This window comes from Lepidochelys olivacea (assembly GCF_965140295.1).
Source record: "Lepidochelys olivacea isolate rLepOli2 genome assembly, chromosome: 1".
NCBI lineage: Eukaryota > Metazoa > Chordata > Testudines > Cheloniidae > Lepidochelys > Lepidochelys olivacea.
Genome location: NC_140411.1, coordinates 121,597,724 through 121,611,782, shown reverse-complemented (window position 1 = coordinate 121,611,782; position 14,059 = coordinate 121,597,724). Strand labels below are relative to the sequence as shown.

At 43.3% G+C, this 14,059-nt stretch overlaps 1 protein-coding gene across 4 annotated transcripts in view; it reads right to left on the bottom strand.

Moving 5' to 3' along the window:
• The window catches only part of INPP4A (inositol polyphosphate-4-phosphatase type I A), a 206,251-nt gene that overhangs the window by 26,339 nt on the left and 165,853 nt on the right, over positions 1–14,059 (bottom strand). For all 4 annotated transcript variants that reach the window (XM_084612411.1, XM_084612412.1, XM_084612413.1 and 1 more), the window contains one exon: positions 5,707–5,739. In XM_084612411.1, the coding sequence (XP_084468537.1) occupies positions 5,707–5,739 (33 nt within the window). The remainder of the gene's footprint in view (positions 1–5,706; positions 5,740–14,059) is intronic.

Below are 14,059 nucleotides of genomic sequence, written 5' to 3'. Positions count from 1 at the left end.
CTGTGAAAAAAGTTAATCAGACACTGTGCTGAAACTTTTTCCACAGTACAAGACAGGGTAGAAAGGTGTTCTGCTTTTGGTCTTTTTTAAAATAGAAATTTAAAAAGGGAAAACAGCTATTTAAATCACTTTTATTTTTAACATGCAGTACAGTCCCGAAATGGAAGTCATATCACCACCAGACTGGCCGCACCATACAAGGTGATGTTTTTGCATAGTTATGCAAAAACAGGATCACTTCAGGCCTCTGACAGGAAGCTGTCAGGATTTCAATTGAAGTCTATGGTTAAGAGCCAACAACAATACAAGTTTCCCTGATAACCATCCAAAGAGGGAAGTTATGGAAACTTGCTAACAGAAACATCATAAATGACAAGTCCAGAAGTATTGTGCTTTTCAAATCTCTGTCCTATGCAGGAGACAGATAATCTAATAAACTGAATGAAAGGAAGTTATTTGGCTCTGTTCCACTAGATATAATTACCTTACTTTAGTAGCAGGAAAGCTCAGAAGAGCTAACAAAGAATTACAGCTTGTCTTTTATTCTCTATTATACAGTTTTTCCAAAATAATCAAATGCCCTTGTGATGGTGCACTCCATATGCTTTATGAAAATATGCCTGGAATGTGAATATAATGCAACTGGAATATGCTTTATGCAAAAGGTCTCTTGTAAAGTATCATTACAAAGCTTATAACCTACTGCATGTGTTCATCCTATTTGTATGTATTTATCATTCTTGTATCTATAACTAGAAATATGAAGTTAACTCTGAGGTCCTATTGTAATTATGCAAAGTGTGGGCCATTAATGATGGCTTGGAATCTTGATGGCTCCCATTGACCAGGACAATTGGTTGTAAATGGCTCTGTTTACTTGTAAGCCTTCCTGTGTTCCTGTGAGCTAGACCAGGAAGAATGTCACCTGGTACTGGAATCCATCTTAAACCCGGTGCTTTTCCATTTAGAAGGAGGGGTGGACACCCAGAGACACAAAAGATTTCCACCTTGTGCCAAAGCTATAAAAGGGGGCGGAACAGAACGAAGGGGACTGCTGCTGCAGTCATGAAAAAACTACTAAAGACCACCTGAGCTGGAATGAACAAGGACTGTACCAGGGGAAAGGATTGGGCCCAGACTAGGAAGGAGTCTAGTCTGTGAAAGAAGCTTATTGGAACATCTCTGAGGGTGCGATTTACCTGTATTCAGTTTCTTAAATGTATTAGGCTTAGACTTGCGTGTTTTGTTTTATTTTGCTTGGTAACTTACTTTGTTCTGTCTGTTATTACTTAAAACCACTTAAATCCTACTTTTTATACTTAATAAAAAACCACTTTTATTTATTATTAAACCCGGAGTAAGTGATTAATACCTGGGGGAGCAAACAGCTGTGCCTCTCTCTATCAGTGTCATGGAGGGAGGACAATTTATGAGTTTACCCTGTATAAGCTTTATACAGAGTAAAATGGATTTATTTGGGATTTGGATCCCATTGGGAACTGGGTGTCTGGGTGCTGGAGATAGGTGACCTGCTGAATGATTTTCAGTTAAAGCCTGCAGCTTTGGGAGCGTGGTTCAGACCTGGGTCTGTGCTGCAGCAGACTAGTGTGTCTGGCTCAACACGGCAGGGTTCTGGAGTCCCAAGCCATCAGGGAAAACGGGCTCAGAGGTAATTTCAGCACATCAGGTAACAGTCCCAAGGTGGTCTCTGTGACCGAAGCTGTCACAGCCGTAACCTGGAACTATGAACCCTCAGAAAGCAAAATACAGATGATTTTAAAGAAAATATTTCTCGTTATTTTCTTTAAAGAGCTTTGTATAAAATGATAAAAAGAATGGAAAATATCTTCTAGAATGTAGCCATTCCAACACATGGCAATATTTAAGTTTTTAAATAATCCAGGGGGAGTTAAAATTCAAAATTATTATATGTCTTTGTCAACAAATCCATTTAAAAAACATGGATACCTGTTTTATCAAACTGTAAATCAGTAGCATTACAAAAAGAGAATTCACAAAGAGATAATGCAATTCTTGGATTTTTTCCCAAGGTTCAGCTGTCATGTAACGTAAGCTCTCATGGCTCAGTGGGAGTGCACTAACGTTTCCTCTATTGGTATATTTTATTTATGGTTTGGAACATCAATACTGAAATTGAAATCCTGTCATTTAACAGTGTGACACTGCTTTTCCCTCTAAGTTGAGAGGAGAGATGCCACACATGTAAATTAAAGAAATCTGACAGTAGCAGCAGCAACTGACTATAAACTAAGAGGAAAGGAATAATAACTGACAGATTCACATCAGGATTGGACAGCCACTGGCAGTTTTAAAATAAATTGTCTTTAGTACTCATATATACACTTTCCTCAATCAGGTTTTTGTTTGTGTTTTCTTTAACAATATCCTTAATAGGATTTTATTGTTGGAACTATACATTCTATAAAACAAAAGATTCTGAAACACTGTCAGGTACTTTAATTCTGTTGTGACAACACAATACACTTGAGCTCTGTGCTTACATTTTATGAAATCACCAGAACACTTTAATGGCAATACATTCTCTATGGGACAATTAACAGGATGGCTTGCCTCTGAAGGGCTGGAGCCAACCAATTCCGATATTAAGGGGCCACACCTGGGTATGGATCAGGTGATTTCCCTAGAAAGAGCAGCAGGAGGCTGCAGTGATGTGCAGATGCTCAGGGAGATCACAGATGACTATGAGTGATGAGACTTCAGCAGGGAGTCCTGGAACCTGGGACTGAGGCTCCAAGCAGGAGAGGCCTGGGAATGACCTAACAAGAGGCTAACATGGATGGATTTTGTTTTGGAGCAGTGAGTTTTACATTTTAGTTTATTTTATCTGAATAAACCCAGCTCCCAAGAAGGGGTTTGTGAATGGACAAAAAGGATGTGTGGAGTCTAAGAAGGCCCAGGAGCCACAACGGGGCTCTCGGGAGGCGCCCGATCTGGTGACAGGCAAATCCATAGCTAGGGTAAATTATCATAGCTCCACTGAAGTCAATATAACTTTCAAAGTAAATGGAGGTGTGGATGGGAGTGAGAGGGGCAATTACGCTGATTTACAGCAGCTGAAGATCTGGTCAAAAATGTTCAAAGTTGCCATTTGTTTATTTTGTTTATAAATATCCCCTTTTTACCAAAGTTTCTAATTTATCTTAAAAAGTTGCTTCAGACTGAAGGCCAAATCTCAGAGTACCCACTAAGAGGCAGTACCCATGGAAGTCGAGGACAGTCTTGCTTGGTAAAGGATGTCAGGATTTGGCTCCATATGTCTTCTCTATTTATTGCTATTAGGAAGCCAGGAGGAAGGCCTAAATGGGAGACACCTCCAGGGACATTTTGCTTTCCATAGGGAAGAACCTATGGAAATAATGAGATTAAAAGAATGCAGCCAAGGCAGAAAAACACTGCATATGGGAGGAAGAGAAAGAGCTTCTATAGGTGAAAGGCTGTGATGATGGGACATGGAGCACAGAAATTAGCTACTGAAAATGACCCACCAAGACGTATAAGTAGCTCCTCTCAGGACTACTGCATGCAAGCCCTATTGCTTTTATCCCTGGAAAGTCTATTAAAGTTAATGTGTACACACAGAGGTGTACTGGGGGAAAGGTGTGTGTGTGTGTGTGTGTGTGTGTGTGTGTGTGTGTGTGTGTGGTTTAGATCTTCCTTTTCAACAGCAGTAAAAAGAATAGAGCAATAAAGGCAGGGTCATATATCAAAGCATTGGGCACCTAAAGCTGCACTTTTACTCAGCAGCTCTGAAAACCAGATTATTCATTCAGGATCTGACCTAAGCGTTTAGCCCCTGATTCAGCACAGCAGGGCTCAAGTCCATCCATATTCAATAATATATTTAAGCATGCCTTGAAGCCCCACTGACTCCGATGAGAGTTAGGTACATGCTTAAGTGCTTTTCTGAATTGGGTATGTCTACACTACAAAATTAAGTTGACCTAATTTATGTTGGCATCCAGCCATTGCAATAATTACATTGTTTGTGCGTGTCTACACTTTGCTTCTTGTGTCAGCGGTGCGTGTCTTCACCAGGAGTGCTTGCACCAATTGAACCGTCAGTGTAGGGCATGGTGGGATGGCTTCAGAAAGCCAGCAACAGTTGATGTAAGCAATGCAGTAACTACACTGACACTGCGTTGACCTAACTACGTCTACCTTGACTCTATGCCTCTCGTGAAGGTGGAGTTAAGTCAGTGCAGTGGGTGAGCTACATTGGTGGGAGTGAAACCTTAATGTAGATGCTTGCAGAATTGGGTCGATGTAAGCTGCCCTGCATTGACGTAACTCTGCAGTGTGGACAAGGGCTTAGTTACGTAAGTTTAGGTACCCCGTTTTCAACATGATGATTTGCTAACTGATTTGCTTCAATTTATTCCTCTGCAGAAAGTGGATACTTCTCACCTACCTACCTCACGGGGGTGTTACAAGATAGCAATACTACGACGACGACGACTGTCTGTATTGCACTTTGAAGATTAAAATCACTGTATCTTGTCTACAACAGGGAATAAGGATACACATACGCAGTGTATAACAGAGGAGAATTTTTACATACTCTAGCTATGGTGCAAAGAGATGAAAGTTAGATCAGCATGGGGGTCAGTTTAAAGGACATGGTTTTAATTTCTTGAAGATTTCATTTGGCCCAGAGGATGTGACTGCTGTGTCAGTTCAGAAATCAAATCTCTGCCCCACTCCCAAACTGATCTCCAATAGGAGAGAGAAATCACGGTAGTTTAATATGAGACAGAGGCAATATTTAAGCAGAATAATTTAGAGACTGTGAATAAACTCTCTGGTGTTGTGAAGAGGAGAGGTAGACTATGAAATCAAACTCTTTCAAATTTGTGTTCTGAACGTTAAGTTTGCGATGGCCTACAATGCTGTGGTATACCCACAAAGCAATTACTTACCCTCTATCATCCAATCAGATCGCTCCATTTCCTAACGCCCATTCAGAATACTAAATTTAACACCCAATAAATGGCATTATGTAAGGTCCATTGAAATAAATAATCACATTACAATTGATATCCATGGCCTTTGGAACAGGTCCTACGTTAGCACTTCTCAAATCAAGTTACTAGAACTTGTCAACTAGAGAAATTAAAGGTAATATCACTGAACATTTCTCATCAACATATAAAGCAGTAGTTCTCAAACTTTTGTACTGGTGACCCCTTTCACATAGGAAGCCTCTGAGTGCAACCCCCCCTTATAAATTAAAAACACTTTTTTATGTATTTAACACCATTATAAATGGTGGAGGCAAAGTAGGGTTTGGGGTGGAGACTGACAGCTCGCGATCCCCCATGTAATAACCTCATGACCCCCTGTTTGAGAACACTTGATATAAAGCTACCAGACTCTATAGTGAGCCTGTTCCACTTCTCCTTAGGAAATAATAACCTATCAGATTTCATGGTGAGACAGTATGAGTTTATAGAAGTTAAGCAATACTTGTAGCTATATTTACTTCCATGTCTTCCTCCTACCGTGTTTTTATTTGGTAAAAAGGGGCTCACTGGGGAAAAACAACACTTTTCCTTGTACGTCTTTCCAATGCAGTATTAGATAACGTATCAGCAAAACACTTGTTCCATTGTTAAATACAAACAAAAATTGCAATTTGCAGAAGCCATGAATGGAAAACGCACATACCTGGGCTGGACTCTTCAGGAGGGGGGCTGCAATCTGCACAGAAATGGAGGTGCAACATGCATGATTAAGGAGCAGCAACACAGTCTCAACATAAGCAACTCAAATGCTCAGTGCAGGGTTCTCAAACATTTTCCACAGAGTGGACCACAACTCAACAGATATTGCCTCATGGACTACCTCTCCGCCCAATATGATTATGTGGACTACCTCTCCCCACTACTCATGATCACATAACCACCATGTAGCAACTACAGCAATTGCTTCCCTAATATTATTTTCCCCTGTAAACATTTTTAGCTGCTTTTAAAATTTGATTTGGCAGTTGAAAAGAGGGTGGAGAAGCCAGTACCATGAGACCAGCTTGCTGTTTGTGGACCATCAGCAAGTTTTCCATAGACCACCAATCCACGGACCATAGTTTGAGAACCACTGGCTCAGTGCAACTGTAGAATAAGCTTGCAGTAAGGCAGCTAAAACAGAACAGCAAAAGACCAGCAATAAATTTAAAGTACCAGAGCACTTAACAGAAAGTGACATTAATGCACTCAGAAGGCAGCAATAATTAGAATCACTACTCCGCTATTTCATAATATTTAGTTTGTATTGTACAATTTATAAATCTGTTCACTCTGACCAATACTGGGCGTATATCAAAGGCCCAAATGCACTCCACTCTGAAGCTTGTGGGAGTTTTGCACTGCGTTCAGTGGGAGGATTGAGCACTCAGAAAGGAATATAGTCAAAGTTTAATAACCTGAGTCACAACGTGTCCTGAAATATTCAATATTAGTTTAGTAGATTAACAAAACTGAAACTTGTGTCATGTTAATATCAAGAATTATTGGTCAAGGAAGTAGATAATAGAGGAAAATAACAAACTCAATAGTAGTCCTGGGGACTACCATCTGAGCTAGGAGGACTATTTTGGATAAACAAAACCTGCATAACATTCAGTAAAGATTTTAGCAGAGCAAAAAAATCAGCTTTTAAAGTGACTATCTGAGTCAATTGCAACATTTTATTTCTAAAATATTTCTTAGGCTTTCTGGATAAGTCTCTCCTTTCACTGTTTCAGACAATGTTTCCCCTCACAACAATTCACCCTTAGAATAAGCATGGCAAATACTTTCAACAGTGCTTTACTATGCCACTTTCACCAAATTTAGAACTGTTTGGGGGGGGGGGGGTTGGTTTCTTTAATACCGAATTATCATTAATCTCTAGCCAATGGTCATGGTTAAATAAATTAAATACTTTTCCCACACAAGTACTTATAGAAAGGAGGGTATTTCTATTCTGGATGTATATCAGTCAAGGAAATATGATGCTTTTGAGAGCTTGTCTTCACATACAGCACTACTGTAGTTCTGTATGTGAAGACGCTCCTATGCCAAAGGGAGAGTTTCTCCTGTCAGCATAGTTAATCCACCTAGCTGAGAGGAGGTATCTATGTCAATGGGCGAAGCCCTCCCATCTGAGCTTGCTTAAACCTGTTGATCCATCAGAGGCAATTTACCGGCAGGTCTTATGATAGGCCCCACGCCGTTCAGTCAATCCACAGGCGAACACCCACCCAGGTGATTCCAAGACAGATATATAAGCTCCTAAGGGAAGCAGTTGCTCTAGTCTGCTCAGCGTCGCTACCTGACTGGGAATGCTCCCATTGTCAGTAGTTTCAACAGACTGCTCCTGTTCCAGCTCTGCCTCATTCCATGCTAGTCAGCCCCTATTCCAGCCTGCACTGTAGCCTGATGCCTAGCAACTCTAACAGGAAGAATTTTAAAGGTGCCATAGTCCTAAATTTTGCGTGTGAGCCTCTCTCAGGTTCACTGCACTATCCTTAATATTAGTTGTTGGAAACTGCTTCTGACATCCAGAAAAAAAACCCAGCGATGCATGGCTTGAAAATTTAAAAAGAATAGGTGAAATCCTAGTCCCACTGAAATCAATGGTAATATTGACTTCAGTAGGGCCACAGTTTCACCCAATATCGGGAACCATTTCCCTACCAGGAACTTCTAGGGTCCAATCCTGCTCCCACAAAAGTGAAAGGGAATTAGCAACTGACTTTGATGGGTGCATGATCAGGCATTTTGTTGCAGTGGCTTCCAATTCATTTCTGGTACAATTCAAGTAGTTGTTTTTGACCTATGGAACAGCTGGGGTCCACGCTACTTCAGAAACTGCTTCTCTCCTCATAATCTTATAGCTGGGATGAACACTCAGATTGACAGATTTGTACAACTGGAAGACAGGCGCAGGGCATTCCTGGCAGAGTGCCCACAACTCTGGAACTTGCTGTACTTCTTATGTAATTGTTGTTCTGATGCTCAAATAGTTGAAGCAGGAAGAAAATACTCAAACAATTCTAATATGATATCTTAATAATACAAAATACCCAGAAATGTAGAATATTCTCGAAACCCCCCTTGGCAATTTAGAACATTCATCAAATCATATGTAACAGACATTCAATTCTATATTATATGCTGTTAAAAAGTTAATTTTTAATACAAATGTTGTTTAGTTTTTAAGTTAACATCTCTTACTGCGCTAAAATATTAATAGTGGAATGAACATGAAGTTACAGGCATGCAAAAATAGTGGAAGGAAGAGCCATGAAATACCACAGAGTATGAAACATGGAAATGTTCAAAACTCATATGACCTTTTCTAAGACTAAACACTGCTTGATCTGTTCTATGAAAATGACTGTCATAAATATAAAGGGAAGGGTAAACCCCTTTGAAATCCCTCCTGGCCAGGGGAAGCTCCTCTCACCTGTAAAGGGTTAAGAAGCTAAAGGTAACCTTGCTGGCACCTGACCAAAATGACCAATGAGGAGACAAGATACTTTCAAAAGCTGGGAGGAGGGAGAGAAACAAAGGGTTTGTGTGTCTGTCTGTAGTCGTCTTGGCCGGGGACAGAACAGGAATGGAGTCTTAGAACTTTTAGTAAGTAATCTAGCTAGGTATGTGTTAGATTATGATTTCTTTAAATGGCTGAGAAAAGAATTGTGCTGAATAGAATAACTCTTTCTGTCTGTGTATCTTTTTTGTAACTTAAGGTTTTGCCTAGAGGGGTTCTCTATGTTTTTGAATCTAATTACCCTGTAAGATATATACCATCCTGATTTTACAGGGGGGATTTCTTTATTTCTATTTACTTCTATTTTTTATTAAAAGTCTTCTTGTAAAACACTGAATGCTTTTTCATTGTTCTCAGATCCAAGGGTTTGGGTCTGTGGTCACCTATGCAAATTGGTGAGGCTTTTTATCCAACATTTCCCAGGAAAGGGGGAGTGCAAGTGTTGGGAGGATTGTTCATTGTTCTTAAGATCCAAGGGTCTGGGTCTGTAGTCACCTAGGCAAATTGGTGAGGCTTTTTACCAAACCTTGTCCAGGAAGTGGGGTGCAAGGTTTTGGGAAGTATTTTGGGGGGAAGGACGCGTCCAAACAGCTCTTCCCCAGTAACCAGTATTAGTTTGGTGGTGGTAGCGGCCATTCCAAGGATAACGGGGGTAATATTTGTTACCTTGGGGAAGTTTTGACCTAAGCTGGTAAAGATAAGCTTAGGAGGTTTTTCATGCAGGTCCCCACATCTGTACCCTAGAGTTCAGAGTGGGGGAGGAACCTTGACATGGTGGCAGCGGTGGGATTAACCTGAAATCATTTTGAGATCCAGTTGAGATTTTTTGAACTAGAAATACAGATTTTAAAAAGGAATTTTTAGGAAGTCCAGAAGGCAGCTTTGAAACTGAAAGCAGCTTGGTTTCTCTCTGCTTTGTGGCCAAGCAGAGACAAAAGGGGATTATCTTGTGAATTGCAGGTTTTCTTGCCTGGAGGCAGGGTACTTAACTCCTGCAGGGAAATTCACAGTCTTCCAACCCAGAGGTTTTTTTTTTTTCTTCTTTTCTTCCTAAAAGTAAATAGGGGGTGTGTGCTCTACCCATTTGCCTGGAGACAAAAGTGGCAGGGTTTTTTTTTAGGATTTTGATTTTTTTTTTTTTGTTTTACAAGGAGCACAGGTTTGAAAAGAAATTTTTTTTTTTCTTTGGGCTGGGTAAGCAGTTTTCCAAGTAGTTGGAGGTTTTTTGCTTTAATTTGGGCCCAGAGCAGAGACAAGGGAATTGTCTTTTTCTGTAGGCTGACAATCACTATCAGAGAATAGGTACTCTATTCCAGCACAGCAAAAGTTTACAGCCAAGTTTTGTTTGTTTATTTCTAAACCTCGGGTGTAAAGTTAGTTAAAAACAGAGAGGTTAGAATGGCCAAATCCTCAGCTCGACTACAGCTGGAATTAGCCAAATTTCAGGCTGAGGAAAAACAAAGGGAACATGAAAGACAGATAGAACTCATGCGGCTGGAGAAGGAGGTACAGGAGGCTGCCCACAAGAGGGAAATGGAGGCAAGGAAGCATGTGGAGGAGATGGAGAGGATAAAGGCCCAGCAGAATATACCAACAAACCCTAGCAATCCTTCTCCAGGTACCACTTCCCATCCCAGAAAGTTCCCCACCTACAAGGCAGGTGATGATACTGAGACCTTCTTAGAAAACTTCGAAAGGGCCTGCCTTGGGTACAACATCTCTACTGACCAATACATGGTAGAGCTGAGGCCGCAGCTCAGTGGACCCTTAGCTGAGGTGGCAGCTGAAATGCCTAAAGAACATATGAACAAGTATGAACTGTTTAAATCCAAGGCGAGAGTCAGAATGGGGATAACACCCGAGCGGTCTCGTCGGAGGTTCCGAGCCCTAAGGTGGAAACCAGACATGTCATTTACCCGACATGCCTACCACATTGTAAAACATTGGGATGCCTGGATATCAGGAGCAAGTGTTGAATCTCCAGTAAATTTGCCCTTCCTAATGCAAATGGAACAATTCTTAGAGGGTGTTCCTGAGGAAATAGAAAGATACATCCTAGATGGGAAACCCAAAACTGTAATTGAGGCAGGAGAGATTGGAGCCAGATGGGTGGAGGTGGCAGAGAAGAAGAAAACTGGTCGCAGTTGGAGCGGAGACCAGAAGGGACCACCCCAGACCACACCCTATTACCGGGGGCCGCCCAAAGCCCCACCTACCTCCCAAAGAACCCTCCAGACCCCTTATCGTCCCACCACCCCGTTCTCCAGCAACCCTCCTCGCCCCAGTGACCCGTCAGCTGGACGATGTTTTAAGTGTAACGAGCTGGGGCATGTAAAGGCCAACTGCCCCAAGAACCCCAACAGATTACAGTTCATTGCACCGGAATCACACCAGAGGTCCACAGGCCCAGATACCTCCCAGATACCCTTGGAGCGGAGGGAAACTGTGAGTGTGGGTGGGAAGAAGGTCACCGCGTGGAGGGACACCGGAGCACAAGTGTCAGCTATCCATGCTTCCTTAGTGGACCCCAATTTAATCAACCCAGAGATCCAAGTGACGATTCAACCCTTCAAGTCCAACTCTTTCAATTTGCCTACAGCCAAGTTGCCTGTCCAGTACAAGGGCTGGTCAGGAATGTGGACTTTTGCAGTCTATGATGATTATCCCATCCCTCTGCTGTTGGGGGAAGACTTGGCCAATCATGTGAAGCAGGCCAAGAGGGTGGGAATGGTCACCCGCAACCAGGCTAAACAAGCCGTGAGGCCTAGCTCTGTTCCGGAAACTTCTATCAGGACCCAGTCAGAGGTGATGGACCTGGACCCCAGGCCAATGTCTGCAACAGCAGTAGTGGATCCAGTCCCAGAGACCCAGACGGAACCAGTCCCAGAACCGGAACCAGCCAAACAACCAACACCAGACCCCGTGTCAGCACTGAATCCAGTACTTGCAACCTCAACACCAGAGGGCCCCACCGAACCTGAACTGGCAGCAGCCGATAACCCTACACAAGAGGCTCAGCCGGAGCCTGAATCCCAACATAGTGCACCAGCGGAGAGCGGTTCACAGTCAACAGAAACAGCTCCATCCCCTATATCGCTTCCAGAGGGACCAAGCCTAGGTCCACAATCCCATGAGGAACTGATGTCTCCAGCATCAAGGGAACAGTTCCAGACCGAACAGGAAGCAGATGAAAGCCTCCAGAGAGCTTGGACGGCGGCACGGAGCAACCCACCGCCTCTCAGCTCTTCTAATCGATCCAGGTTTGTTGTAGAAAGAGGACTTTTATACAAGGAAACTCTTTCTGGGGGACACCAGGAAGACTGGCATCCTCAGAGACAGTTGGTAGTTCCAACTAAATACCGGGCCAAGCTCTTGAGCTTAGCCCATGATCACCCTAGTGGCCATGCTGGGGTGAACAGGACCAAAGACCGTTTGGGGGGGTCATTCCACTGGGAGGGAATGGGCAAGGATGTTTCTACCTATGTCCAGTCTTGTGAGGTGTGCCAAAGAGTGGGAAAACCCCAAGACCAGGTCAAAGCTCCTCTCCAGCCACTCCCCATCATTGAAGTTCCATTTCAGCGAGTAGCTGTGGATATTCTGGGTCCTTTTCCGAAAAAGACACCCAGAGGAAAGCAGTACATACTGACTTTCATGGATTTTGCCACCCGATGGCCGGAAGCAGTAGCTCTAAGCAACACCAGGGCTAAAAGTGTGTGCCAGGCACTAGCAGACATTTTTGCCAGGGTAGGTTGGCCCTCTGACATCCTCACAGATGCAGGGACTAATTTCCTGGCAGGAACTATGAAAAACCTTTGGGAAGCTCATGGGGTAAATCACTTGGTTGCCACTCCTTACCATCATCAAACAAATGGCATGGTGGAGAAGTTTAATGGAACTTTGGGGGCCATGATACGTAAATTCGTAAATGAGCACTCCAATGATTGGGACCTAGTATTGCAGCAGTTGCTCTTTGCCTACAGAGCTGTACCACATCCCAGTTTAGGGTTTTCCCCATTTGAACTTGTATATGGCCGTGAGGTTAAGGGGCCATTGCAGTTGGTGAAGCAGCAATGGGAGGGATTTACACCTTCTCCAGGAACTAACATTCTGGACTTTGTAACCAACCTACAAAACACCCTCCGAACCTCTTTAGCCCTTGCTAGAGAAAACTTACAGGATGCTCAAAAAGAGCAAAAAGCCTGGTATGATAAACATGCCAGAGAGCGTTCCTTCAAAGTAGGAGACCAGGTCATGGTCTTAAAGGCGCTCCAGGCCCATAAAATGGAAGCATCGTGGGAAGGGCCATTCGTGGTCCAGGAGCGCCTGGGAGCTGTTAATTATCTCATAGCATTCCCCACCTCCAACCGAAAGCCTAAGGTGTATCATATTAATTCTCTAAAGCCCTTTTATTCCAGAGAATTAAAGGTTTGTCAGTTTACAGCCCAGGGAGGAGACGACGCTGAGTGGCCTGAAGGTGTCTATTACGAAGGGAAATGTGCTGGTGGTGTGGAAGAGGTGAACCTCTCCATGACCCTTGGGCGTATGCAGCGACAGCAGATCCAGAAGCTGTGCACTAGCTACGCGCCAACGTTCTCAGCCACCCCAGGACTGACTGAACGGGCATACCACTCCATTGACACAGGTAATGCTCACCCAATTAGGGTCCACCCTTACCGGGTGTCTCCTCAAGCTAAAACTGCTATAGAACGGGAGATCCAGGATATGTTACAGATGGGTGTAATCCGCCCCTCTGAAAGTGCATGGGCATCTCCAGTGGTTCTAGTTCCCAAACCAGATGGGGAAATACGTTTTTGCGTGGACTACCGTAAGCTAAATGCTGTAACTCGCCCAGACAACTATCCCATGCCACGCACAGATGAACTATTAGAGAAACTGGGACGGGCCCAGTTCATCTCTACCTTGGACTTAACCAAGGGGTACTGGCAGGTACCGCTAGATGAATCTGCCAAGGAAAGGTCAGCCTTCATCACACATCTCGGGCTGTATGAATTTAATGTACTCCCTTTCGGGCTGCGAAATGCACCCGCCACTTTCCAAAGACTTGTAGATGGTCTCCTAGCGGGATTAGGAGAATATGCAGTCGCCTACCTTGACGATGTGGCCATATTTTCGGATTCCTGGGCAGACCACCTGGAACATCTACAAAAAGTCCTTGAGCGCATAAGGGAGGCAGGACTAACTGTTAAGGCTAAGAAGTGTCAAATAGGCCTAAACAGAGTGACTTACCTTGGACACCAGGTGGGTCAAGGAACTATCAGCCCCCTACAGGACAAAGTGGAGGCTATCCAAAAGTGGCCTGTCCCAAAGTCAAAGAAACAGGTTCAATCCTTCTTAGGCTTGGCCGGTTATTACAGACGATTTGTACCGCACTACAGCCAAATCGCTGCCCCACTGACAGACCTAACCAAAAAGAAACAGCCAAATGCTGTTCAGTGGACCGGAAAGTGTCAGAAGGCCTTTAACA